Here is a 27,223-nt window from a genome sequence, read left to right as displayed (position 1 = left end):
TTAACACTTGAAGGTTGCTTTATTACAAACATCTGGTGTTCCTTTAAAAAAAAACAACTTAAATACAGGGTAAAACAGTAATAACCATGTAATAATAGATGATTGTAACAATACGTTCTACACTATTCAATCATTGTCTTTAGAGAACTAAAACTTATAATACATACGAAGTGGAGAAATGGTTAAAATAAAAACATATTATACAGTCAGAGAATAATTATTTTAAAAGACACAAAGGTTTATTTAAACAAATGTTTTAGAAATATATGTTTTATTTCAAAGGCTGCTTTTCCACTGGTAAAATGTTTCTCTTTGCTTAATGGGGTTGTGTCTTAGTCTAGGAATATATTTGCCAGTTGCAATACAATATATATATATATATAATTTAGTTTACAGAAATTATAAATGTCTTTTATATTCTCAAAGAAATCTCCATGACAATCTTCAGTTGCAGCTTAACCTTTTACATTAAAACTGATGTGATCAAATAGTCAATAGCTACAGTGAATCATCATGAGCTGTAGCTATTATCTGTCTTTATAATCAGTATAATGTATAAAATTAGATATCAAGTAATCCTTTACACATTGTTTGGCATTAAAAGTCGACAAACAAGATAAGAAAATTTAGAACTTACAAACCAGCTACGGGATTGTAAAATGAAATTTAAGGAAACAAGACTGGACATACTGTAAACATTATTTGCTCAAATAAAAATACCTATTCTGACTACACCAAATGTACAGTCAGTAGGAATGAAATATTTCATGTAAGATGTACATTGAAAATATACTGAAATGGCCCAATGACTAACAGAACTCAAAATACTATCACTTACATACATCAGTGTTACTATCATGAGCGGTAAAATTAATATAAAGAAATTACCACTTACATTGATGAAAAACCAGGTTTATTACTTTGTTTCTGTAATCATGATATACCAGGTTTATTACTTTGTTTATGTAATGATGATAAACCAGGTTTACTATGTTCTTTCTGTAATGATGATAAACCAGGTTTACTATGTTCTTTCTGTAATGACGATAAACCAGGTTTATTACTTTGTTTATGTAATGATGATAAACCAGGTTTATTACTTTATGTAATGACGATAAACCAGGTTTATTACTTTGTTTATGTAATGACGATAAACCAGGTTTATTACTTTGTTTCTGTAATAAAAAAAACTAGATATATTTTATTTCTTTAACAATTACTTGTGCTGGAATGCAAGTTTCAACAGCCAATTCTCTTCAAACATGAACCACACTTTTTTCAATATTGTCATAAACTGTAATAATTATTTAATATTTCTACTGAATGTGTAATTTCCAAAATATTAATTTACTGTACACAAACTATAAAATCAAAGAAAAGATAAAGTGGCTATATTATTTACATTATGATAAAATATATTACTCAACAATTCTGTATAATAATGTTAAAAAGTTATGAAATGACTTATTTCTTCTACAGGCGTTTGTTTTTCATAAAACCTTTAGCTTCTCTGACTAGTCTGCCGATATCTTCATCACTTTCTTCATCTGGATTCCAGTCTGAATCAGAATCTGAAGGTTCATAAACATCTGAATCATCTATGTAACTATCACTGTCCTCATTATCTGCTTGTTGCTTTTGACCTACAAAAATATAAGATGTAAGAATGGATGTTTAATTGTTTCTGATACACGGAAAACATACATCAATGATGAATTTTCTGAAAAGTGCTCTACAAGAATAAAAATGATAAAATCACACACACAAAAGTTTTAAAATGTTTATTATTAATATAATTATTTGAGTTTAGAAAAGTTTAGTATAGAAATATACGAAAATATTTTCATAAAATTAAAAAAAAAACTAACTCAGTGTGTTAGAAATATAAACAACTGGTAATCCACATTAACTGTCCATGTGATAATTACAAATATAAACAACTGGTAATCCACATTAACTGTCCATGTGATAATTAGAAATATAAACAACTTGTAATCCACATTAACTGTCCATGTGATAATTAGAAATATAAACAACTGGTAATCCACATTAATTCTCCATGTGATAATTAGAAATATAAACAACTGGTAATCCACATTAACTGTCCATGTGATAATTAGAAATATAAACAACTGGTAATCCACATTAACTGTCCATGTGATAATTAGAAATATAAACAACTGGTAATCCACATTAACTCTCCATGTGATAATTACAAATATAAACAACTGGTAATCCACATTAACTGTCCATGTGATAATTACAAATATAAACAACTGGTAATCCACATTAACTCTCCATGTGATAATTACAAATATAAACAACTGGTAATCCACATTAACTGTCCATGTGATAATTACAAATATAAACAACTGGTAATCCACATTAACTGTCCATGTGATAATTACAAATATAAACAACTGGTAATCCACATTAACTCTCCATGTGATAATTAGAAATATAAACAACTGGTAATCCACATTAACTGTCCATGTGATAATTAGAAATATAAACAACTGGTAATCCACATTAACTGTCCATGTGATAATTAGAAATATAAACAACTGGTAATCCACATTAACTCTCCATGTGATAATTACAAATATAAACAACTGGTAATCCACATTAACTGTCCATGTGATAATTAGAAATATAAACAACTGGTAATCCACATTAACTCTCCATGTGATAATTACAAATATAAACAACTGGTAATCCACATTAACTGTCCATGTGATAATTACAAATATAAACAACTGGTAATCCACATTAACTCTCCATGTGATAATTACAAATATAAACAACTGGTAATCCACATTAACTCTCCATGTGATAATTAAAATACATACACCCTTTCCTTGCAGCATTTCGTTTGGGCCTCACTTTTTTTGTGTGACTGTACTTCTGTCTGTGTTTTCGATTCTTCCTGTAATATTAAACAAAGTACACATGCCTGAACCAGTGATTATGATTCAAACAATGAAATAATAACTGAAAACTGTTGTTACAAACCTAATTCAATCATCAAGAGATAAACACTGACATAACAACTGAAAATTCTTTTAAACATGTGTAAATATTTTTGCCAGTCACTAACATGTTATTAACTTTAAGTACCTGTAACACTCCACTCCATACTGACACTCAGGCTTAACTTTAAATACCTGTAACAGTCTACTCCATACTGACACTCAGGTTTAACTTTAAATACCTGTAACACTCTACTCCTTACTGACACTCAGTTTTAACTTTAAATACCTGTAACACTCTACTCCTTACTGACACTCAGTTTAACTTTAAATACTTGTAACACTCCACTCCATACTGACACTCAGTTTTAACTTTAAATACCTGTAACACTCTACTCCTTACTGACATTCAGTTTTAACTTTAAATACTTGTAACACTCCACTCCATACTGACACTCAGGTTTAACTTTAAATACCTGTAACAATCTACTCCATACTGACATTCAGGTTCAACTTTAAATACCTGTAACACTCTACTCCATACTGACACTCAGGTTCAACTTTAAATACCTGTAACACTCTACACCATACTGAAACTCAGGTTTAAATTTAAATATCTGTAACACTCTACTCCATACTGACACTCAGTTTTAACTTTAAATACCTGTAACAATCTACTCCATACTGACATTCAGGTTCAACTTTAAATACCTGTAACACTCTACTCCATACTGACACTCAGGTTCAACTTTAAATACCTGTAACACTCTACTCCATACTGACACTCAGGTTTAACTTTAAATACCTGTAACAATCTACTCCATACTGACACTCAGGTTTAACTTTAAATACCTGTGACAGTCTACTCCATATTGTCTGACACTCAGGTTTAACTTTAAATACCTGTAACAATCTACTCCATACTGACACTCAGGTTTAACTTTAAATACCTGTAACAATCTACTCCATACTGACACTCAGGTTTAACTTTAAATACCTGTGACAGTCTACTCCATATTGTCTGACACTCAGGTTTAACTTTAAATACCTGTAACAATCTACTCCATACTGACACTCAGGTTTAACTTTAAATACCTGTAACAATCTACTCCATACTGACACTCAGTTTTAACTTTAAATACCTGTAACACTGTACTCCATACTGACACTCAGGTTTAACTTTAAATACCTGTAACACTCTACTCCTTACTGACACTCAGTTTTAACTTTACATACCTGTAACAACCTACTCCATACTGACATTCAGGTTCAACTTTAAATACCTGTAACACTCTACTCCATACTGACACTCAGGTTCAACTTTAAATACCTGTAACACTCTACTCCATACTGACACTCAGGATTAACTTTAAATACCTGTAACAATCTACTCCATACTGACACTCAGGTTTAACTTTAAATACCTGTAACAATCTACTCCATTCTGACACTCAGGTTTAACTTTAAATACCTGTAACACTCTACTCCATACTGACACTCAGTTTTAACTTTAAATACCTGTAACAATCTACTCCATACTGACACTCAGATTTAACTTTAAATACCTGTAACAATCTACTCCATACTGACACTCAGGTTCAACTTTAAATACCTGTAACACTCTACTCCATACTGACACTCAGGTTTAACTTTAAATACCTGTAACACTGTACTCCATACTGACACTCAGGTTTAACTTTAAATACCTGTAACACTCTACTCCATACTGACACTCAGTTTAACTTTACATACCTGTAACAACCTACTCCATACTGACATTCAGGTTTAACTTTAAATACATGTGACACTCTACTCCATACTGACACTCAGGTTTAACTTTAAATACATGTAACACTTCACTCCATATTGACACTCAGGTTTAACTTCAACTACCTGTAACACTGTACTCCATACTGACACTCAGATTTAACTTTAAATACCTGTAACACTCTACTCCATACTCACTGACACTCAGTTTTAACTTTAAATACCTGTAACAATCTACTCCATTCTGACACTCAGTTTAACTTTAAATACCTGTAACAATCTACACCATACTGACACTCAGGTTTAACTTTAAATACCTGTAACAATCTACTCCATACTGACACTCAGGTTTAACTTTAAATACCTGTAACAATCTACTCCATACTGACACTCAGGTTTAACTTTAAATACCTGTAACACTCTACTCCATTCTGACACTCAGTTTTAACTTTAAATACCTGTAACACTCTACTCCATACTGACACTCAGTTTTAACTTTAAATACCTGTAACAATCTACTCCATACTGACACTCAGATTTAACTTTAAATACCTGTAACAATCTACTCCATACTGACACTCAGGTTCAACTTTAAATACCTGTAACACTCTACTCCATACTGACACTCAGGTTTAACTTTAAATACCTGTAACACTGTACTCCATACTGACACTCAGGTTTAACTTTAAATACCTGTAACACTCTACTCCTTACTGACACTCAGTTTTAACTTTACATACCTGTAACAACCTACTCCATACTGACATTCAGGTTTAACTTTAAATACATGTGACACTCTACTCCATACTGACACTCAGGTTTAACTTTAAATACATGTAACACTTCACTCCATATTGACACTCAGGTTTAACTTCAACTACCTGTAACACTGTACTCCATACTGACACTCAGATTTAACTTTAAATACCTGTAACACTCTACTCCATACTCACTGACCTCAGTTTTAACTTTAAATACCTGTAACAATCTACTCCATTCTGACACTCAGTTTTAACTTTAAATACCTGTAACAATCTACACCATACTGACACTCAGTTTTAACTTTAAATACCTGTAACAATCTACTCCATTCTGACAGTTTATCTTTAAATACCTGTAACACTCTACTCCATACTGACACTCAGGTTTATTCTCTTCATTGTCACTGCTTGTATCTTTTGTTTCCACAAAGTCCTGATCTCCTGGATGACTAAATTCTTCAAAATGTGATGGATTGTTTCTGTTACCCAAAAAACATTCAGCTGTTAGTATGGTGTCATTGAAAACTTGAAAATATAAAAAATGAGTCTGATCAAGGAAGTGAATATTGAAACCTATCCACAATCATTACACAACCAAAACAGAAACCTATCCACAATCAGTACACAACCAAAACAGAAACCTATCCACAATCAGTACACAACCAAAACAGAAACCTATCCATAATCAGTACACAACAAAAACAGAAACCTATCCATAATAAGTACACAACTAAAACAGAAACCTATCCACAATCAGTACACAACCAAAACAGAAACCTATCCATAATCAGTACACAACAAAAACAGAAACCTATCCATAATAAGTACACAACTAAAACAGAAACCTATCCATAATCAGTACACAACCAAAACAGAAACCTATCCATAATAAGTACACAACTAAAACATAAACCTATCCACAATCAGTACACAACCAAAACAGAAACCTATCCACAATCAGTACACAACCAAAACAGAAACCTATCCATAATCAGTACACAACCAAAACAGAAACCTATCCATAATAAGTACACAACCAAAACAGAAACCTATCCATAATAAGTACACAACCAAAACATAAACCTATCCACAATCAGTACACAACCAAAACAGAAACCTATCCATAATCAGTACACAACCAAAACAGAAACCTATCCACAATCAGTACACAACCAAAACAGAAACCTATCCACAATAAGTACACAACCAAAACAGAAACCTATCCATAATCATTACACAACCAAAACAGAAACCTATCCACAATCAGTACACAACCAAAACAGAAACCTATCCACAATCGGTACACAACCAAAACAGAAACCTATCCATAATCGGTACACAACAAAACAGAAACCTATCCATAATCAGTACACAACTAAAACAGAAACCTATCCATAATCGGTACACAACCAAAACAGAAACCTATCCATAATCAGTACACAACCAAAACAGAAACCTATCCATAATAAGTACACAACTAAAACATAAACCTATCCACAATCAGTACACAACCAAAACAGAAACCTATCCACAATCAGTACACAACCAAAACAGAAACCTATCCATAATCAGTACACAACCAAAACAGAAACCTATCCATAATAAGTACACAACCAAAACAGAAACCTATCCATAATCAGTACACAACTAAAACATAAACCTATCCACAATCAGTACACAACCAAAACAGAAACCTATCCATAATCAGTACACAACCAAAACAGAAACCTATCCACAATCAGTACACAACCAAAACAGAAACCTATCCACAATAAGTACACAACCAAAACAGAAACCTATCCACAATAAGTACACAACCAAAACAGAAACCTATCCATAATCAGTACACAACCAAAACAGAAACCTATCCATAATAAGTACACAAACAAAACAGAAACCTATCCATAATCAGTACACAACCAAAACAGAAACCTATCCATAATAAGTACACAACCAAAACAGAAACCTATCCATAATAAGTACACAACCAAAACAGAAACCTATCCATAATCAGTACACAACCAAAACAGAAACCTATCCATAATCAGTACACAACCAAAACAGAAACCTATCCATAATAAGTACACAACCAAAACAGAAACCTATCCATAATAAGTACACAACCAAAACAGAAACCTATCCATAATCAGTACACAACCAAAACAGAAACCTATCCATAATAAGTACACAAACAAAACAGAAACCTATCCACAATCAGTACACAAGCAAAACAGAAACCTATCCATAATCAGTACACAACCAAAACAGAAACCTATCCATAATAAGTACACAACCAAAACAGAAACCTATCCATAATCAGTACACAACCAAAACAGAAACCTATCCATAATCAGTACACAACCAAAACAGAAACCTATCCATAATCGGTACACAACCAAAACAGAAACCTATCCATAATCGGTACACAACCAAAACAGAAACCTATCCATAATCAGTACACAACCAAAACAGAAACCTATCCATAATAAGTACACAACCAAAACAGAAACCTATCCATAATCAGTACACAACCAAAACAGAAACCTATCCATAATCAGTACACAACCAAAACAGAAACCTATCCATAATCAGTACACAACCAAAACAGAAACCTATCCATAATCAGTACACAACCAAAACAGAAACCTATCCATAATAAGTACACAACCAAAACAGAAACCTATCCATAATCAGTACACAACCAAAACAGAAACCTATCCATAATAAGTACACAACCAAAACAGAAACCTATCCATAATCAGTACACAACCAAAACAGAAACCTATCCATAATAAGTACACAACCAAAACAGAAACCTATCCATAATCAGTACACAACCAAAACAGAAACCTATCCATAATCAGTACACAACCAAAACAGAAACCTATCCATAATAAGTACACAACCAAAACAGAAACCTATCCATAATAAGTACACAACCAAAACAGAAACCTATCCATAATCAGTACACAAGCAAAACAGAAACCTATCCATAATCAGTACACAACCAAAACAGAAACCTATCCATAATCAGTACACAACCAAAACAGAAACCTATCCATAATCAATACACAACCAAAACAGAAACCTATCCACAATCAGTACACAACCAAAACAGAAACCTATCCATAATCAGTACACAACCAAAACAGAAACCTATCCATAATCAGTACACAACCAAAACAGAAACCTATCCATAATCAGTACACAACCAAAACAGAAACCTATCCACAATCAGTACACAACCAAAACAGAAACCTATCCACAATCAGTACACAACGAAAATTGAAACCTATCCATAATCAGTACACAACCAAAACAGAAACCTATCCACAATAGCTTCTATTATTTACTTACTATCTTGAATAATTCAATCAAATCTTTTTGTGAACAGTAACCCAAAAAATGAATAGTGTTTTCACAACAAGACATAATTTCAGGGCTTTCTGTCTTCAAAACTCACCACACAGACAATTGTTAAGGTGGGAAAACAACATGAATTTAATATGTGTGAAACAATAAAATGCATTTTTCCAACTTACATAAAACAATACCACTACTTATGAAATACTGATAGGTCTCTGTAATGGTGGTGTTATTCTTGTCTCTTTAATGGTAGTGTTACTCTTGTCTCTGTAATGGTAGTGTTATTCTTGTCTCTGTAATATAGTGTTATTCTTGTCTCTGTAATTGTAGTGTTATTCTTGTCTCTGTAATGGTAGTGTTATTTTTTGTCTCTGTAATGTGTTATTTTTGTGTTATTTTTGTCTCTGTAATGGTAGTGTTATTCTTGTCTCTGTAATGGTGGTTATTCTTGCCTCTGTAATGGTAGTGTTATTCTTGTCTCTGTAATGGTAGTGTTATTCTTGTGTTAGTGTTATTCTTGTCTCTGTAATGGTAGTGTTATTCTTGTCTCTGTAATTGTAGTGTTATTCTTGTCTCTGTAATGGTAGTGTTATTTTTTGTCTCTGTAATGGTAGTGTTATTCTTGTCTCTGTAATGGTAGTGTTATTCTTGTCTCTGTAATATTCTTGTCTCTGTAGTGTTATTCTTGTCTCTGTAATGGTAGTGTTATTCTTGTCTCTGTAATCTGTAGTGTTATTTTTTCTGTAATGGTTGTCTTGTCTCTGTAATGGTAGTGTTATTCTTGTCTCTGTAATGGTAGTGTTATTTTTTGTCTCTGTAATGGTAGTGTTAGTGTTTTTTGTCTCTTTAATGGTAGTGTTACTCTTGTCTCTTTAATGGTAGTGTTATTTTTGTCTCTGTAATGGTAGTGTTATTCTTGTCTCTGTAATGGTAGTGTTATTTTTGTCTCTTTAATGGTAATGTTACTCTTGTCTCTGTAATGGTAGTGTTATTCTTGTCTCTGTAATGGTAGTGTTATTCTTGTCTCTGTAATGGTAGTGTTATTCTTATTTCTGATGCATAAACAACAAATAATAAAAAAACTTCCCTTTTAGTATAAGCTGTACAGGAAAACACAAAATCAGGAGACCACACAAGAATTAATCTTTCAGAGTACACACAGACATAAAGCCGAGATAAATGAATATTTCATAGTTCAACCTAACCTGTAGCATTTGTCACCAAATCTACAAGACCTCCAGGTGTCACTGTAAGTTCCTCTTCATCTGAACCTGGTCTTTCTTTACTCTGAAGTTAAAATCAACAACAAATAAACAAATACAGAATAACATAAAAGGTTTTATAAATACATCCACATTAAAAAATACACTGAAATATTTTCAAATCTATTATCAATGAAAACATTAAACGCTTATAACTAAAAACGAATGAAATACAAATAAATATCTTTTAAACAAAATCAATATAATTTAAAACCATGATTTAATAAATAAAATATAGATAATTTATGTATAACCCTTTCAGGGTGAGCTCATGCAGTTTGTGTAAAAAAAGTCACAAATTTCATTTGTACTACAATACATGAAGTAACTCTGATTTGTTAACATGTCTTCTCGAAAACTGGTAAGGTTTTGTTATAGACCATAAGTATCTGGTACACAAATAATAACAGTTTAATAACTAAGTGTTTTTACTGTATTTTTATATTGTACTTACCAACATTCAAGTTATTAACAAACTAAGTACAAGGTAATTTTCAAGTATAGAAACACCTTTCTGTTTTTTATGGTTTTCATATTTTAGTTTCACAATCTATAGAATGTTCTCAAAGGACATCAAACGTTTTTAAGGTAAATGTGTGTTTTATTTTGCAATTTCTCTATCACATCACTAACTCTAGATATCACAGTGTATGATACAATTAAATAAATTAGCATTTTCTGGCTACAAAACCATCAAATAAGACTCTTCCTACTACACTCGCCCATCACATTCTCTCCTTTCAAAATTTTTTAACAGTTCTCTTAACACTGTATTTTATATATATCCAATAGAAAGACAAGGTTTTCATCTATCAAATGACATATTGTATGATGTTGTTTTCTGAACAGAGAACTGTTATGTTTATTGTTAGTACAAGCTTGACATATTGTATGATGTTGTTTTCTGAACAGAGAACTGTTATTTTTATCGTTAGTACAAGCTTGACATATTGTATGATGTTGTTTTCTGAACATAGAACTGTTATTTTTATTGTTAGTACAAGCCTGACATATTGTATAATGTTGTTTTCTGAACAGAGAACTGTTATGTTTATTGTTAGTACAAGCTTCACATATTGTATAATGTTGTTTTCTGAACAGAGAACTGTTATTTTTATTGTTAGTACAAGCTTGACATATTGTATAATGTTGTTTTCTGAACAGAGAACTGTTATGTTTATTGTTAGTACAAGCTTGACATATTGTATGATGTTGTTTTCTGAACAGAGAACTGTTATGTTTATTGTTAGTACAAGTTTGACATATTGTATGATGTTGTTTTCTGAACAGAGAACTGTTATGTTTATTGTTAGTACAAGCTTCACATATTGTATAATGTTGTTTTCTGAACAGAGAACTGTTATTTTTATTGTTAGTACAAGCTTCACATATTGTATAATGTTGTTTTCTGAACAGAGAACTGTTATGTTTATTGTTAGTACAAGCTTCACATATTGTATAATGTTGTTTTCTGAACAGAGAACTGTTATGTTTATCGTTAGTACAAGCTTCACATATTGTATAATGTTGTTTTCTGAACGGGAACTGTTATGTTTATTGTTAGTACAAGCTTCACATATTGTATAATGTTGTTTTCTGAACAGAGAACTGTTATGTTTATTGTTAGTACAAGCTTTACATATTGTATAATGTTGTTTTCTGAACAGAGAACTGTTATGTTTATTGTTAGTACAAGCTTCACATATTGTATAATGTTTTCTGAACAGAGAACTGTTATGTTTATTGTTAGTACAAGCTTTACATATTGTATAATGTTGTTTTCTGAACAGAGAACTGTTATGTTTATTGTTAGTACAAGCTTCCATATTGTATAATGTTGTTTTCTGAACAGAGAACTGTTATGTTTATTGTTAGTACAAGCTTGACATATTGTATAATATTGTTTTCTGAACAGGGAACTGTTATTTTTATTGTTAATATAAACTTTATTCTGACAAGAAAGCTGACAACTAGATGAATTCGTAACAATTTTTGTCACACAGTTAGAAAACCAGAAAAACTGTGATAAATGAGGGACATTATACATGTAAAAATGGCTGGTTTGGGGTTGAGAAAATTTTTATGTAGAGGAGCGAACAACGTTTCGACCTTTTTTGGTCATCGTCAGGTTCACAAAGAAAGAAAGAGGTAACTAACAATAACTGACCACGTTTGAAGGGGGTTGTGTAACTGAGTGTAAGAATGTAGAGGGTAATGTTTGCCTTTTGAACATTATTATTCTATGTTCTTAGGTGCATTATTTAATTATAAAATATATTTAGTGTATTACTACCATTAATGTGAGAAAAGTTAACTTCCATTGAGAGCAAAAACAAGAAGACCAGAGTATAAGTTGTTTATTTCTTGATTTTCGTGTCTATTCTTTATTGATTATCAAAAAAGAAACTAAAACCATGTAAAAACAGGTTTCTTTAGGTTAGTTACTGTGAAATAAATAATAATATTATGATACTGTTTCACAAAATATGGAACACAAACTTGTGGGTAATATAATTTGATGTCTCCCAAACTATGACTATTCATGTCATTGTTAAATGATACTACACCACCTGAGATAAAGGTGACCATGGGGAGAAAATAATATGACTGTCCAAGATTAGACTGACTGTAATGATATTATGGTTGTACCTCTAACTAGTCAGTTTTGGGTCATAGGTCAAGGCTTATTCTAAACACTTATATTGACCAAACAGAAGATATATACAGCTAATTTTCTCTTGGATGTACAGGTTTCATAAAGTTGAATAATGAAATAGCTCACCCTGTTTCTGTAGGTTTCCTGACCCTAATGAAATAGTTCACCCTGTTTTTGTAGGTTTCCTGACCCTAATGAAACAGCTCACCCTGTTTTTGTAGGTTTCCTGACCCTAATGAAATAGCTCACCCTGTTTTTGTAGATTTCCTGACCCTAATGAAATAGCTCACCCTGTTTCTGTAGGTTTCCTGACCCTAATGAAATAGCTCACCCTGTTTTTGTAGGTTTCCTGACCCTAATGAAATAGTTCACCCTGTTTTTGTAGGTTTCCTGACCCTAATGAAATAGCTCACCCTGTTTTTGTAGGTTTCCTGACCCTAATGAAATAGCTCACCCTGTTTCTGCAGGTTTCCTGACCCTAATGAAATAGCACACCCTGTTTCTGTAGGTTTCCTGACCCTAATGAAATAGCTCACCCTGTTTTTGTAGGTTTCCTGACCACCACCAGAATCACTGCTCGAGTCATATTTTCTGCTACATTCTTTTCCTTTGTCTTCAAACTCTGAGTCATGAAATGAATCTGTCCTTTTTCTGACACATCTCTTTCCTTTTCTGTCTTCAACACTTTTATCTGTTGTAATAACAATATAACCTGTTATCTGTCTTAATTTCCAATAATATGTAACAGTCCTTATTCTTTATGACTTACTACTGCTATAATAACTGAACTGTGCGTAGTTTGTTCTTAATACATAATGTTATAATGTTCTTAATACACACATAATGTTATAATCTTCACTTCTCTCAGAATAAAGAAATAATTTATATTATTCTAATACATTGTAGGTAGACTGTTAGCCATACTTCTCAAAAAGAGAAAAATATTTGGTTATATTACACTAAATATTAAATGCTAAACAATGCAGTTCCTCCTACTTTATATGTCAGTTTTCAAATAACTTGACTGTTTGCATATTCAGAATTATTTAACATAACGTACTGGGTTATCTTGGCATTTGTGTGCATATTTGTTGTAACTACAACTACTTAAAAACTGAACTGACAAAGTAACTATCAGAATAGTAAAACAACGTTAAAACTCATGAAAATACAACTGTATGAGCACAACTGTAAAGACAACAATCCATGCACAGACATATGGCTACAATCTCTAAACTTAAGATATTAACAACTGGCTGATGAGATGCATAATAACAAGTTTGTTGAATCTTCTATTAACATTTACATAACAGGAGGTACCTCAATAATTGTATAAGAAACAGTGATTATATTAAAGACAGTTCCTTGTTAAAATTATCTCTCTACAGCTAAAATTATATTAACCAAATTCTTATATATACCACTTTGAACGATTTCTGGAACAGGTTTCTGGGTCCCTAATTTTCCTTCAGATGAGGTTGTGACTTTTACCAACCAAGAGGGTAAAGTTCTCTTTCTTTCAGAAGAAATGTTTTCCTGAGGAGGTGAAGTTACTTCATTCTTGGGGGAACTACCCCATATAGACGTTTTATTTTGAGGGTGAAGTGATGTGCTTTCTCCTTGTAAGCAAACTGACTCTTTATTCACATCAGGAGTTGATACTGACTGTTTTTCAGCAGATAACTGTGGAAAATTCTCTTCTACAGAACATGGTTGTGTTCCTGATTCATTTTCCACAGAGATCTGTACATCTGTTTCGTTTTTAAAACCTGTAGTTTCTCACAAACTTTATCTTGCCGACACAACACACCCTAAATAACAAAACAAACAATCATTCTTGTTTTTCACAAATCTTATCTTACAGATACAACAGATCCTAAATAACAAAACAAAGAATCAGTTGTTGCTTTACACAAATGTTATCTTACAGATACAACAGACCCTAAATAGCAAAACAAAGAATCAGTTGTTGTTTTTCACAAACCTTATCTTACAGATACAACAGACCCTAAATAACAAAACAAAGAATCAGTTGTCGTTTTACACAAATGTTATCTTACAAATACAACAGACCCTAACTAACAAAACAAAGAATCAGTTGTTGTTTTACACAAATGTTATCTTACAGATACAACAGACCCTAACTAACAAAACAAAGAATCAGTTGTTGTTTTTACACAAATCTTATCTTACAGATACAACAGATCCTAAATAACAAAACAAAGAATCAGTTGTTGTTTTACACAAATGTTATCTCACTGACACCACACATCCTAAATAACAAAACAAAGAATCAGTTGTTGTTTTACACAAATGTTATCTTACAGATACAACAGACCCTAAATAACAAAACAAAGAATCAGTTGTCATTTTACACAAATGTTATCGTACAGATACAACACCCCTTAAATAACAAAACAAAGAATCAGTTGTCGTTTTACACAAATATTATCTTACAGATACAACAGACCCTAAATAACAAAACAAAGAATCAGTTGTTGTTTTACACAAATGTTATCTTACAGATACAACAGACCCTAAATAACAAAACAAAGAATCAGTTGTTGTTTTACACAAATGTTATCTTACAGATACAACAGACCCTAAATAACAAAACAAAGAATCAGTTGTCGTTTTACACAAATGTTATCTTACAGATACAACAGACCCTAAATAACAAAACAAAGAATCAGTTGTCGTTTTACACAAATGTTATCTTACAGATACAACAGACCCTAAATAACAAAACAAAGAATCAGTTGTCGTTTTACACAAATGTTATCTTACAAATACAACAGACCTTAAATAACAAAACAAAGAATGAGTTGTTGTTTTACACAAATGTTATCTTACAGATACAACAGACCCTAAATAACAAAACAAAGAATCAGTTGTCGTTTTACACAAATGTTATCTTACAGATACAACAGACCTTAAATAACAAAACAAAGAATGAGTTGTTGTTTTACACAAATGTTATCTTACAGATACAACAAACCCTAAATAACAAAACAAAGAATCAGTTGTCGTTTTACACAAATGTTATCTTACAGATACAACAGACCCTAAATAACAAAACAAAGAATCAGTTGTTGTTTTACACAAATGTTATCTTACAGATACAACAGACCCTAAATAACAAAACAAAGAATCAGTTGTTGTTTTACACAAATATTATCTTACAGATACAACAGACCCTAAATAACAAAACAAAGAATCAGTTGTCGTTTTACACAAATGTTATCTTACAGATACAACAGACCCTAAATAACAAAACAAAGAATCAGTTGTTGTTTTACACAAATGTTATCTTACAGATACAACAGACCCTAAATAACAAAACAAAGAATCAGTTGTCGTTTTACACAAATATTATCTTACAGATACAACAGACCCTAAATAACAAAACAAAGAATCAGTTGTTGTTTTACACAAATGTTATCTTACAGATACAACAGACCCTAAATAACAAAACAAAGAATCAGTTGTTGTTTTACACAAATATTATCTTACAGATACAACAGACCCTAAATAACAAAACAAAGAATCAGTTGTTGTTTTACACAAATGTTATCTTACAGATACAACAGACCTTAAATAACAAAACAAAGAATCAGTTGTCGTTTTACACAAATGTTATCTTACTGACACCACACACCCTAAATAACAAAACAATCAGTTGTTCTTTACAAACTTTATCTTACTGACACCACACACCCTAAATAATAAAACATTTCTTAAAACTTTTATTTTAAATTATCTTTCTATAATTTAATTAAGCATTTTTATTGTATAAAATTATATTAGCAGCTAGACATACCTTCACTACTCAGATGATGACTTTGTGTTGACAAGTTCAACATGTACTGACTAAAACTTAGCTAAAGAGAACAACATGTGTTTTGTATGTCTGCTTCTTTAATTTCCAAGTCACAAATTGTTTGATTATTGTTAAGCAAAAAGCTACAAAATGAGCACTTAAGTGCTGTACCAACTATAGATACTGGCTTCCATGTTTACCAACTATAGATACTGGCACCCATGTTTCAGATTCACACTTACCATTGAGTCACCTACAAACTTAATTACACAAGTAATTGTTTTTACCATTTAATGACAAAATAAATAAACCACAGTTTCCAACCATTTGGTCTACCTCCTTAAATAAAGGTTTGTAAATGAGCAAGCCTACCAAAAACAAAACTGTTAATTTAAAAACAATTCTTTCAGCCAACCAAGAAACTGTTTTGGGAAGTTTTTTTGAGACAAAGGAAAATGTAGAAAACTATTTCTTTCTAACAGGTCAAAACCTCAGACACAAAGTATATACATACTTACTTGGTTTATTTGTTTAAATTCAAATAATTAAAACTGTCTAAAAACTGATTACCAGTAAATAAAACAGCAATATTACTGTAATCATTAGATAGAATATATGAAACCTTGCACTATTAAACTAACTTTAAGTCGAATCTTGCATTGTTAAACTAACTTGAAATGGAATCTTGCATTGTTAAACTAACTTTCAATGAAATCTTGCATTGTTGAACTAACTTTAAATGAAACCTTATATTGTTAAATTTACAATGGATCCTTCCATTGTTAAACTAACTTTAAATGGAACTTTGCAATGTTAAACCAACTTGAAATGAACTTCTGCATTGTTAAATCAACTTCAAATGGAATCTTGGGTTGTTAAACTAACTTGAAAGGGAACTTTGCATTGTTAAATTAACTTTAACTTTAAAAGGAAGTTTGCATTAGTAAACTAACTTTAAAAGGAATTTTGCATTGTTAAACTAACCTGAAATGGAAGCTTGCATCGCTAACCTTACTTGATATGGAACTTTGCATTGTTAAACTAACTTTAAAAGGAATTGTGCATTGTTAAGCTAACTTGAATTTGTTTGTTTGTTTGGTTCGAATTTCATGCAGCTACCCAAGGGCTATCTGCACAACCTGAAATGGAATTTTACATTGATAAACTAACTTTAAATGGAATTTTGCATTATTAAACCAATTTCAAATGGAATTTTACATTGTTAAACAAACATGAAATTGAAATTTACATTGTTAAACCAACTTGAAATGGAATTTTATTTTGTTAAACTAATCTGAAATGGAACTTTGCACTGTTAAGCTAACTTCAAATGGAATTTTGCATTGTTAAACCAACTTGAAATGGAATTTCAAATTTTTAAACTAACTTTTAAATGTGATTTTGCATTGTTCAACTAATTTTAAATGGAACTTTGCATTGTTAAAGTAATGTGAAATGGAACTTTTCATTGTTAAACCAACTGGGAATGGAATTTTACATTGCTAAATTAACTTTAAATGAAACCTAGCCTAATTAAATTAACTTTTTTTTTACTCACACTAAACTAATAGGGCTGAAAAGATTAAATATAAGTAACACCTGGGGTTAAGAAAGAAAAACAAAGTTCACTGAATGAACTAAAATATATCCAGACATACATCTGTTGGTTCAGTAAGTGATGTGTAACAAATCATCATTAGGTTATCAAACATACCTTCTGCCAAGGGCATTGGAATATATTCCAACTCTACATGTGTTTACTAAGATGTAATCACTAAAAGGAAGTCAACACAACATTCATGGACAGTGACCCTCATACACCTCATTATAAGGTCATTCTTGATACGGCACAAAGAAAGACAGCAAACATGGTGCAGACAGTTACCTAAGAGATATATTACTTCATGAAGAGGTTGAATCCCACAGTTAAGATGACCACTGTTGAACAATTACAGAAATATTAGTAGACAGAGAAAGACCATAGAGTGTGACAGGTTGATTGGTAGAGCAGCACCTGGTAAAAAACCATATTATTTTCAAGCAGAAAGTAATTTTTGCCCAACAGGTTTTGTTTTGTACCAAGATGAAGCAAAGAAAATCCAGTGCTGGTATAAATTTGTTACCAAGATCAGCAGCACACTAGAATGTTTAGTGTGGCTAGGGGTCTATCAGCAGCACACTAGAATGTATAGTGTGGCTAGGGGTCTATCAGCAGCACACTAGAATGTTTAGTGTAACTAGGGGTCTATCAGCAGCACACTAGAATGTTTAGTGTGGCTAGGGGTCTATCAGCAGCACACTAGAATGTTTAGTGTGGCTAGGGGTCTAAGTCATTCCTTCTTCATAAAATACATGAGATAAAAATTATACCAACATGTGAAGGAGTCCTCACTTGCTTCACGAGGAAAATCCAAGTCTTGTTCTGATGGGAGCATCCATTGGGAACAGTTGGGAGTCACTGGAGGAAGGAGCACAATCTTATTAAGGAATAAGCCACCACTGGTAGAGTCACTGGAGGAAGGAGCACAATCTTATTAAGGAATAAGCCACCACTGGTAGAGTCACTGGAGGAAGGAACACAATCATATTAAGGAATAAGCCACCATTGGTAGAGTCACTGGAGGAAGGAACACAATCTTATTAAGGAATAAGCCACCATTGGTAGAGTCACTGGAGGAAGGAACACAATCTTATTAAGGAATAAGCCACCACTGGTAGAGTCACTGAAGGAAGGAACACAATCTTATTAAGGAATAAGCCACCACTGGTAGAGTCACTGGAGGAAGGAACACAATCTTATTAAGGAATAAGCCACCACTGGTAGAGTCACTGGAGGAAGGAACACAATCTTATTAAGGAATAAGCCACCACTGGTAGAGTCACTGGAGGAAGGAACACAATCTTATTAAGGAATAAGCCACCACTGGTAGAGTCACTGGAGGAAGGAACACAATCTTATTAAGGAATAAGCCACCACTGGTAGAGTCACTGGAGGAAGGAACACAATCTTATTAAGGAATAAGCCACCACTGGTAGAGTCACTGGAAGAAGGAGCACAATCATATTAAGGAATAAGCCACCACTGGTAGAGTCACTGGAGGAAGGAACACAATCTTATTAAGGAATAAGCCACCACTGGTAGAGTCACTGGAGGAAGGAACACAATCTTATTAAGGAATAAGCCACCACTGGTAGAATTTGGAACTGGGAAGTAAGGGTTTTCGTTATAGAATAGGAGAAGAAACATGTACAGAAAAAATACAATTCAGTTTGTATAGGGTCAGATGTGTGTTACTCAAGACAACGTGGATGTTTGTTAAGTATTCCATGCGAGGCATTGTATAGGGTCAGATGTGTTCAACACTTCTATGTTATCCAGATGAATGTGTATTTTTCTACATGAGTTGTTGCCAGCCACTCAGGAGAATCTTGTAGCATCAAGTATAATGAACATAGTGTTAAGTTTCACATTATAAGTGTTTTGTTATTGTATGTTTTATCTCCTTTGTTGTTTGTTCAATGAATACAAAAGGAACAAAACATACATTGTGGTGCAATAAAATGTTTCATGGCCAACAAACATGGAGTTGGAAAAGAAAACCAACAGAAAAAACTCACCAGTGTGACCAAGTAACCATGAAACTATCCATACTTAATGTGGTACAAGTATGTGACCAAGTAACCATGAAACTATCCATACTTAATGTGGTGCAAGTATCTTTGTCAATACATAGAATTAACTGATATTTCATATTATGATTACAAATAGTACTTTTCAACTAACAGTTCTAAAATATAAATTTTGTAAAACCTTATAAATGAAGTTCAAAGTTTTCAGTAAAATTATGTTTCATCAGTCATTTTCTTTACCATAACTCTACACAAACTGGGTCAATTTGAATGACCTCATAACCACCACAAAAAATATAAAATTACCCTTTATTTTGTAGATTGTAACATAAAATTATAGTAGTTTGTCCTAAACAGCTTAAGGCTCATCATGGTTTAAGTCTGTTTATACTTAATGTAAAAGTTTTATTGTTAATTAAACCATGTTTAATTAATGATCCTGCTGCTTAAGTTAAATGAAATGTGATCAAGTCTGAATGACATAGTGTACAAGACACTCGCAAGCACATCTCAGTGACACATAATTTCTTACTTTTCATTATCTTATTTATTAACTCTCTCACCACAGAGTAAGTTGAACTGACCAAGTGCATAACCATTTTGTAGTCATTAAGGTTTCCATGCTATAATTTTTAATATAGTATGTATATTTTCATACAATAAGATGGACTTACAGTAAACATTACAGTATTTAGTTCACAAAACCAGATTTCTTGACTGAAGTATTGTAATAAAGATTTGCCCATAATTATATGAATCTTTTTGTAGTAGATTGAGTGCCATGTGATTTTTATGTTAAGATTTAAAATACTTTTTTTGATGAAAATTTGTAGAATGGACAGCAACTACCTACTGAATACTATGCCTAAATAATCTATCAAAGAATACTTTGTGGTCTCACAATCACAAATTTCATTTGCAAAATATTTAAAACCTTCTAAATAAAGTTGAAACTTTATATTTTATCTGTTATTTTCTCTACAAGTGTGGTTAATTTGATCAACTTTGTAACTACATAAAGAAAAAAAAAACTGAAACAAATTTAAATTACATTTTTTTCTGTCTAGAATGATTTCAAATTGTAACATGAAACAACATTCGTTCATCTTAAATAACTTTAAACCCACAACAGTATACAACTGGGTCATTCCATACCAACACAGTTCATGTTACAGATTTCATTCAAACTTCATTTGGTTTATTAAGCCATGCAGTACAGCTTTAGGATTCTCCACGATCGAATAAATAAAAACGAAGTTTTTGCATGAATTTGTGTCATGAAAATCTGTGACATAAACTGGAAAAGTTCTTTTTTCCAGGTAAGTTGCCATGGAAAGACCCATCTATTTATCCTGAAGTTTTATTGCCTTTTAAACCATGTATAACTGAAATTTTTTTATCATACTAGTTGTAAATTATATGGCAAATGTGCATCTCACATCAGAGTATTAGATTACATATTACACAGACTTCATCTTGTAAAATATTCTGCTTCTTTATGTTACTTTATGGAACCTAAAGTTCCCAATTTTACATTTTAGTTACTTTTATAATAACAAATGTGCATGAAAAATAAAATAAAATATCTGGTACCTCTTGACTGTTGACAAAACCAAATCTTTTTAGACAATTGATAATAATGCACTAAATAATTTCCATTTAATTAAACAAGACATCAAAAAACAAAGGATAACAAAATGCAAAAACAGACAATGCCCTTTAGCCCTTTCACAATGGGCTCAGTATAGTATGTGTTCACCTACACATCTGCACGCATTAAGTATTTGAACTTTTCATACAGCATGATAGTAGTAGAGGTTTAGAAAGAATATTTTTTTTTGTATGCAGAAAATCAGAGTAGAGTAGAGTTTTAGAAAGTATCAGACTTTTTAATGAAAGATTTTCTTAAACATTTGTTTGTGAAAATATCTGGTCTATTTTTGTACTAGTCTACAGTCATGTGAAAAATTAGGACACCCCATGAAAGCCTGTGTATTTTTCTAACATTTTTGGATAGGTAGATATTTAATCTCAATTTTAACAATACTGTCAAATGTAAACTAGAATCATGTGTGTAGTGTGATGTAATTTTAAATGTTTATAACTGTCAAATGTAAACTAGAACCATGTGTGTAGTGTGATGTAATTTTAAATGTTTATAACTGTCAAATGTAAACTAGAATCATGTGTGTAGTGTGATGTAATTTTAAATGTTTATAACTGTCAAATGTAAACTAGAACCATGTGTGTAGTGTGATGTAATTTTAAATGTTTATAACTGTCAAATGTAAACTAGAACCATGTGTGTAGTGTGATGTAATTTCAAATGTTTATAACTGTCAAATGTAAACTAGAACCATGTGTGTAGTGTGATGTAATTTTAAATGTTTATAACTGTCAAATGTAAACTAGAACCATGTGTGTAGTGTGATGTAATTTTAAATGTTTATAACTGTCAAATGTAAACTAGAATCATGTGTGTAGTGTGATGTAATTTTGTTCTAAAATCATCATTGTTAAGGAAGCTTATACATTCAATAAATAGAACACTTTATTTAAAAATAGAAAAAAATTGAAATTTTGTGATATTGAGTGTTTATAAAGATTTATAAAGATGTCCAACTGAATCTGTGAAACTGTGTAACAAGATTCCTTTAATAATAAACTTAAATAATAATAATAAAAAGTTACAGTGTCATAAATGTTTATATGAGTAAGGTAAAATAATAACATTTTGTTATTATAAGTTGTGATGTTTTAAATATTTAATCAATTAGATATTTCTAATAAACTACAAGTTGGTTTAATAAGATATAGTTATGTATAAACTTACAAGCTGGTTCAATAAGATTCAGTACTGAAGAGTGGATAAAACTTACAAGCTGGTTCAATAAGATTCAGTGCTGAATAGTGGATAAACCTTACAGGCTGGTTCAGTAAGATTCAGTGCTGAATAGTGGATAAAACTTACAAGCCGGTTCAATAACATTCAGTGCTGAATAGTGGATAAAACTTACAGGCTGGTTCAGTAAGATTCAGGGCTGAAGAGTGGATAAAACTTACATGCTGGTTCAGTGAGATTCAGGGCTGAATAGTGGATAAAATTTACAAGCTGGTTCAATAAGATTCAGTGCTGAATAGTGGATAAAACTTACAGGCTGGTTCAGTAAGATTCAGTGCTGAATAGTGGATAAAACTTACAGGCTGGTTCAGTAAGATTCAGTGCTGAATAGTGGATAAAACTTACAGGCTGGTTCAGTAAGATTCAGGGCTGAATAGTGGATAAAACTTACAAGCTGGTTCAATAAGATTCAGTGCTGAATAGTGGATAAACCTTACAGGCTGGTTCAGTAAGATTCAGTACGGAATAGTGGATAAAACTTACAGGCTGGTTCAGTAAGATTCAGGGCTGAAGAGTGGATAAAACTTACATGCTGGTTCAGTGAGATTCAGGGCTGAATAGTGGATAAAATTTACAAGCTGGTTCAATAAGATTCAGTGCTGAATAGTGGATAAAACTTACAGGCTGGTTCAGTAAGATTCAGGGCTGAATAGTGGATAAAACTTACAAGCTGGTTCAATAAGATTCAGGGCTGAATAGTGGATAAAACTTACAAGCTGGTTCAATAATATTCAGTGCTGAAGAGTGGATAAAACTTACAAGCTGGTTCAATAAGATTCAGTGCTGAATAGTGGATAAAACTTACAGGCTGGTTCAGTAAGATTCAGTGCTGAATAGTGGATAAAACTTACAGGCTGGTTCAGTAAGATTCAGGGCTGAATAGTGGATAAAACTTACAAGCTGGTTCAATAAGATTCAGTGCTGAATAGTGGATAAACCTTACAGGCTGGTTCAGTAAGATTCAGTACGGAATAGTGGATAAAACTTACAAGCTGGTTCAATAAGATTCAGTGCTGAATAGTGGATAAAACTTACAAGCTGGTTCAATAAGATTCAGTGCTGAATAGTGGATAAAACGTACAAGCTGGTTCAATAAGATCCAGTGCTGATAAGTAATAAATTTCTTTTTCATTGTCTTCTGTCTGCAAGTTGAGATATTTTATAAAACATTAGGCTTAAAAGATGTGTGCTGTTGCCAGTAGGAGGTGATATAGGATTGAGCCATATAAAGTCAGATTAATATCTCTGAAGTCATGTGAAATATGATTGAGGCATGGTTATTAATGAATGTGATATTTTTAGTGCATAATAATTTTTGTATTTAATTATGAAAATGGTGAGACTATGGGACTAAAATTTGTTAGGGTGGGATTTATCTTTAGATAAGACTGTATTTTTCTGAAAGGGTGGTTGTTTTTGGAATGGGTTGTAGTGGATGAATGTATGAATACTAAGGACTGGCTTTGAGGTTGTTTTATTTTTTAAGTTGTTTAGATGGGACAACATCTTGTAGTGACAAGTTTTATGTTAAGATGCTCTCAATCTGCAGGTGGAATAAAGTCATGTGTAAATAAAATATTAGATACACTACATATTTGGTTTAAAAACTGAGTTTTCAACCTGTACTTCTACTTCTTTCATGGGGTTCACATCAGGATCATCTTATTGGTCTGTGTACCTCTCATTTATGGTGCTTAGATCACTGTTTATTTCAGCAACTGTTGATATTGACATGGCCCAACATGGCTTTAAACCACAAATTTTGAAACATACCATCATTGCCAGTTATAGCTGTTGCTTGACAGCCAAGGTTACAACTTTGCTGATTTAAGCATTGATCTGATTTTTTATCACTTGCTTCAGTGTTTTATACCACATGTAACTGCTCTTGATGGTATCTGTCTTGTGACACTCTCCACCTACAACAGTGCACCCTGTATCTTATTGTTCTATATAAGCACTCTCCACCTACAACAGTGCACCCTGTATCTTATTGCTCTATATAAGCACCTCATAAAGATAATATTATCACTTTTTTTGTGGTCTAATATCATCCCAGTCACTAGGAAAATGTTAAATTTCAAAACATACTCACCATCCACTTATAGCTGGAATTGCACATTGAGAAGGTGGTTGCCTCATTCCTCTTGGTCACACTCTCATGCATCATTGTCAGTGGGGTTTGATAGACCAATGGAGCCTAATTCAGGATTTTTAAGATACTCCTTCTACCCTTCCACCTCCCTTACAGGCTGACTTTAACTGATGTTTGTACCTGAAGGATATTACCGTTGCTCTCCCAATCAATGCTCTCAACTGGGATTAGTCAGGTTAATTTCTATATCTTCATATTTGTCTTGTTTGACACCCCCACATTTATTCCCACTTTAAATGGCTCAACTCATACACAGGTGTATCACACCAGGTGCACATGATTAGAAGATTGTTACTCAGCATTTTGAATGAGGCTTGCCCTATTTAAACCTCAGACATTTAGTTTGGTGTGCTCCTGACTGTTGAAGTGAGAGTGAGCATTATGGTGAGAGCATAAGAGACTGAAGCCTTCAGAAAGAAATTTGTAGCAGCTTATGAATCTGGTAAGGGATTTAAAAAGATCCCAAAATATTTTGAAATCAGCCATTCCACTGTCTGGAAAATAGTCAACAAGTGGAGGGCTTTCAAAATAACTGCCAACATGCCCAGGTCTGGTCATCCAAGCAAGTTCACCCATAGAGCAGACCACAAGATGGTAAAGAGGTCTCCAAACACCCTAACATGTCATCACGGGACCTACAGCAGGCTCTGGCTACTGTTGATGTGAAAGTGCATGCATCTACAATTAGAAATAGACTGCACAAGTTTAACTTGCATGGGAGGTGTGCAAGGAGGAAACCTTTGCTCTCTAAGAGAAACATCAAGGCCAGACTAAAGTTTGCCAGAGAGAATGTAAACAAAGACCAGGACTTCTGGAACAATGTTCTTTAGACAGATGAGTCCAAAACAGAATTATTTGGACACCAGAACAGAGAACATGTTTGGTGTAAACCAAATACAGAATTCCAGGAAAAGAACCTCATACCAACTGTGAAGCATGGTGGTGGAAGTGTCATGGTTTGGGGCTGCTTTGCTGCAGCAGGACCTAGACAGCTCACAATCATAGAATCCACCATGAATTCTACTGTGTATCAGAGAGTGCTTGAGGATCATGTGAGACCATCTGTAAGAAAATTAAAGCTGAAGCGGAACTGGATCCTGCAACACGACAATGACCCAAAACATACCAGTAAATCCACCAAGGACTGGCTGAAAACTAAGAAACGGAGAGTCCTAGAATGGCTGAGTCAAAGTCCAGATCTTAATCCCATTGAGATGCTGTGGGGTGACTTGAAGCGGGCTGTACATGCAAGAAAACCCTCAGACATCTCACAGCTGAAAGAATTCTGCATTGAGGAGTTGGGCAAACTTTCTTCAGACCGATGTCAGAGACTGGTAGATGGCTACAAGAAGCATCTCACTGCAGTTATTTCAGCCAAAGGGGGTAACACTAGCTATTAGGGGGTAGAGTGTCCTAACTTTTTCCTCAGTTAGAATATGCATTTTTGTAGAATTTCATTTACAGACGATCTTGAAAAGTCTTTTCTTCAGTTTTAATTGTTTAGTTATTTTCCTATAATCTCTCAGTATTGTTAAAATTGAGATTAAATATCTATACATCCAAAAATGTTACGAAAATACACAGGCTTTCATAGGGTGTCCTAACTTTTTCACATGACTGTAAGTGCAAGGTGATTTCATATTATGATTAAAATGTTACAAAAATACACAGGCTTTCATAGGGTGTCCTAACTTTTTCACATGACTGTAAGTGCAAGGTGATATCATATTATGATTAAAAAACAGTCATTTTCCTCCCAACAATTTCAAATATTGTGTGTAATCTCTAAAACCTCCTAAATGCATTTTAAATGCTTGTTTTCAGTAAGACTTTATATTTTATGTTACTTTCTATACCCTAACCATGTGGGGTCTATGAAATGACCAACCTCGTAACCATCATAGAAAAATTAGGAAATAAATATGTCATGTTTTT

At 32.6% G+C, this 27,223-nt stretch overlaps 2 protein-coding genes across 2 annotated transcripts in view; both read right to left on the bottom strand.

The window, feature by feature from the left end:
• On the bottom strand, nucleotides 1-25,275 carry LOC143241986 (uncharacterized). The gene is made up of 8 exons (XM_076485329.1): nucleotides 25,229-25,275; nucleotides 18,994-19,112; nucleotides 14,203-14,550; nucleotides 13,318-13,472; nucleotides 10,069-10,150; nucleotides 5,851-5,976; nucleotides 2,850-2,926; nucleotides 1-1,643 (listed from the first exon to the last, which is right to left on the bottom strand). The coding sequence occupies exons 1-6, from the start codon at nucleotides 25,273-25,275 to the stop codon at nucleotides 5,861-5,863; spliced, it is 867 nt and encodes a 288-aa protein (XP_076341444.1). The 3' UTR covers nucleotides 1-1,643; nucleotides 2,850-2,926; nucleotides 5,851-5,860.
• The window catches only part of LOC143242009 (uncharacterized), a 78,389-nt gene that overhangs the window by 16,386 nt on the left and 34,780 nt on the right, over nucleotides 1-27,223 (bottom strand). The gene's annotated exons all lie outside the window — the stretch shown is intronic.

Source organism: Tachypleus tridentatus, unplaced genomic scaffold, assembly GCF_004210375.1.
Source record: "Tachypleus tridentatus isolate NWPU-2018 unplaced genomic scaffold, ASM421037v1 Hic_cluster_1, whole genome shotgun sequence".
Taxonomy (NCBI): Eukaryota; Metazoa; Arthropoda; class Merostomata; order Xiphosura; family Limulidae; genus Tachypleus; species Tachypleus tridentatus.
Note: the sequence above shows the minus strand (reverse complement) of the source record. Positions and strands in the feature narration are given on the sequence as shown.

Coding starts and splice junctions, on each gene's coding strand:
- LOC143241986 (XM_076485329.1), bottom strand. CDS start 25,275: ATGAGGCAACCACCTTCTCAATGTGCAATTCCAGCTATAAGTGGATG. Junction 13,473..14,202: donor TCCAGAAATCGTTCAAAGTG/GTATATATAAGA, acceptor TTATTACAACAG/ATAAAAGTGTTGAAGACAGA. Junction 10,151..13,317: donor AGGAAACCTACAAAAACAGG/GTGAGCTATTTC, acceptor TTTTAACTTCAG/AGTAAAGAAAGACCAGGTTC.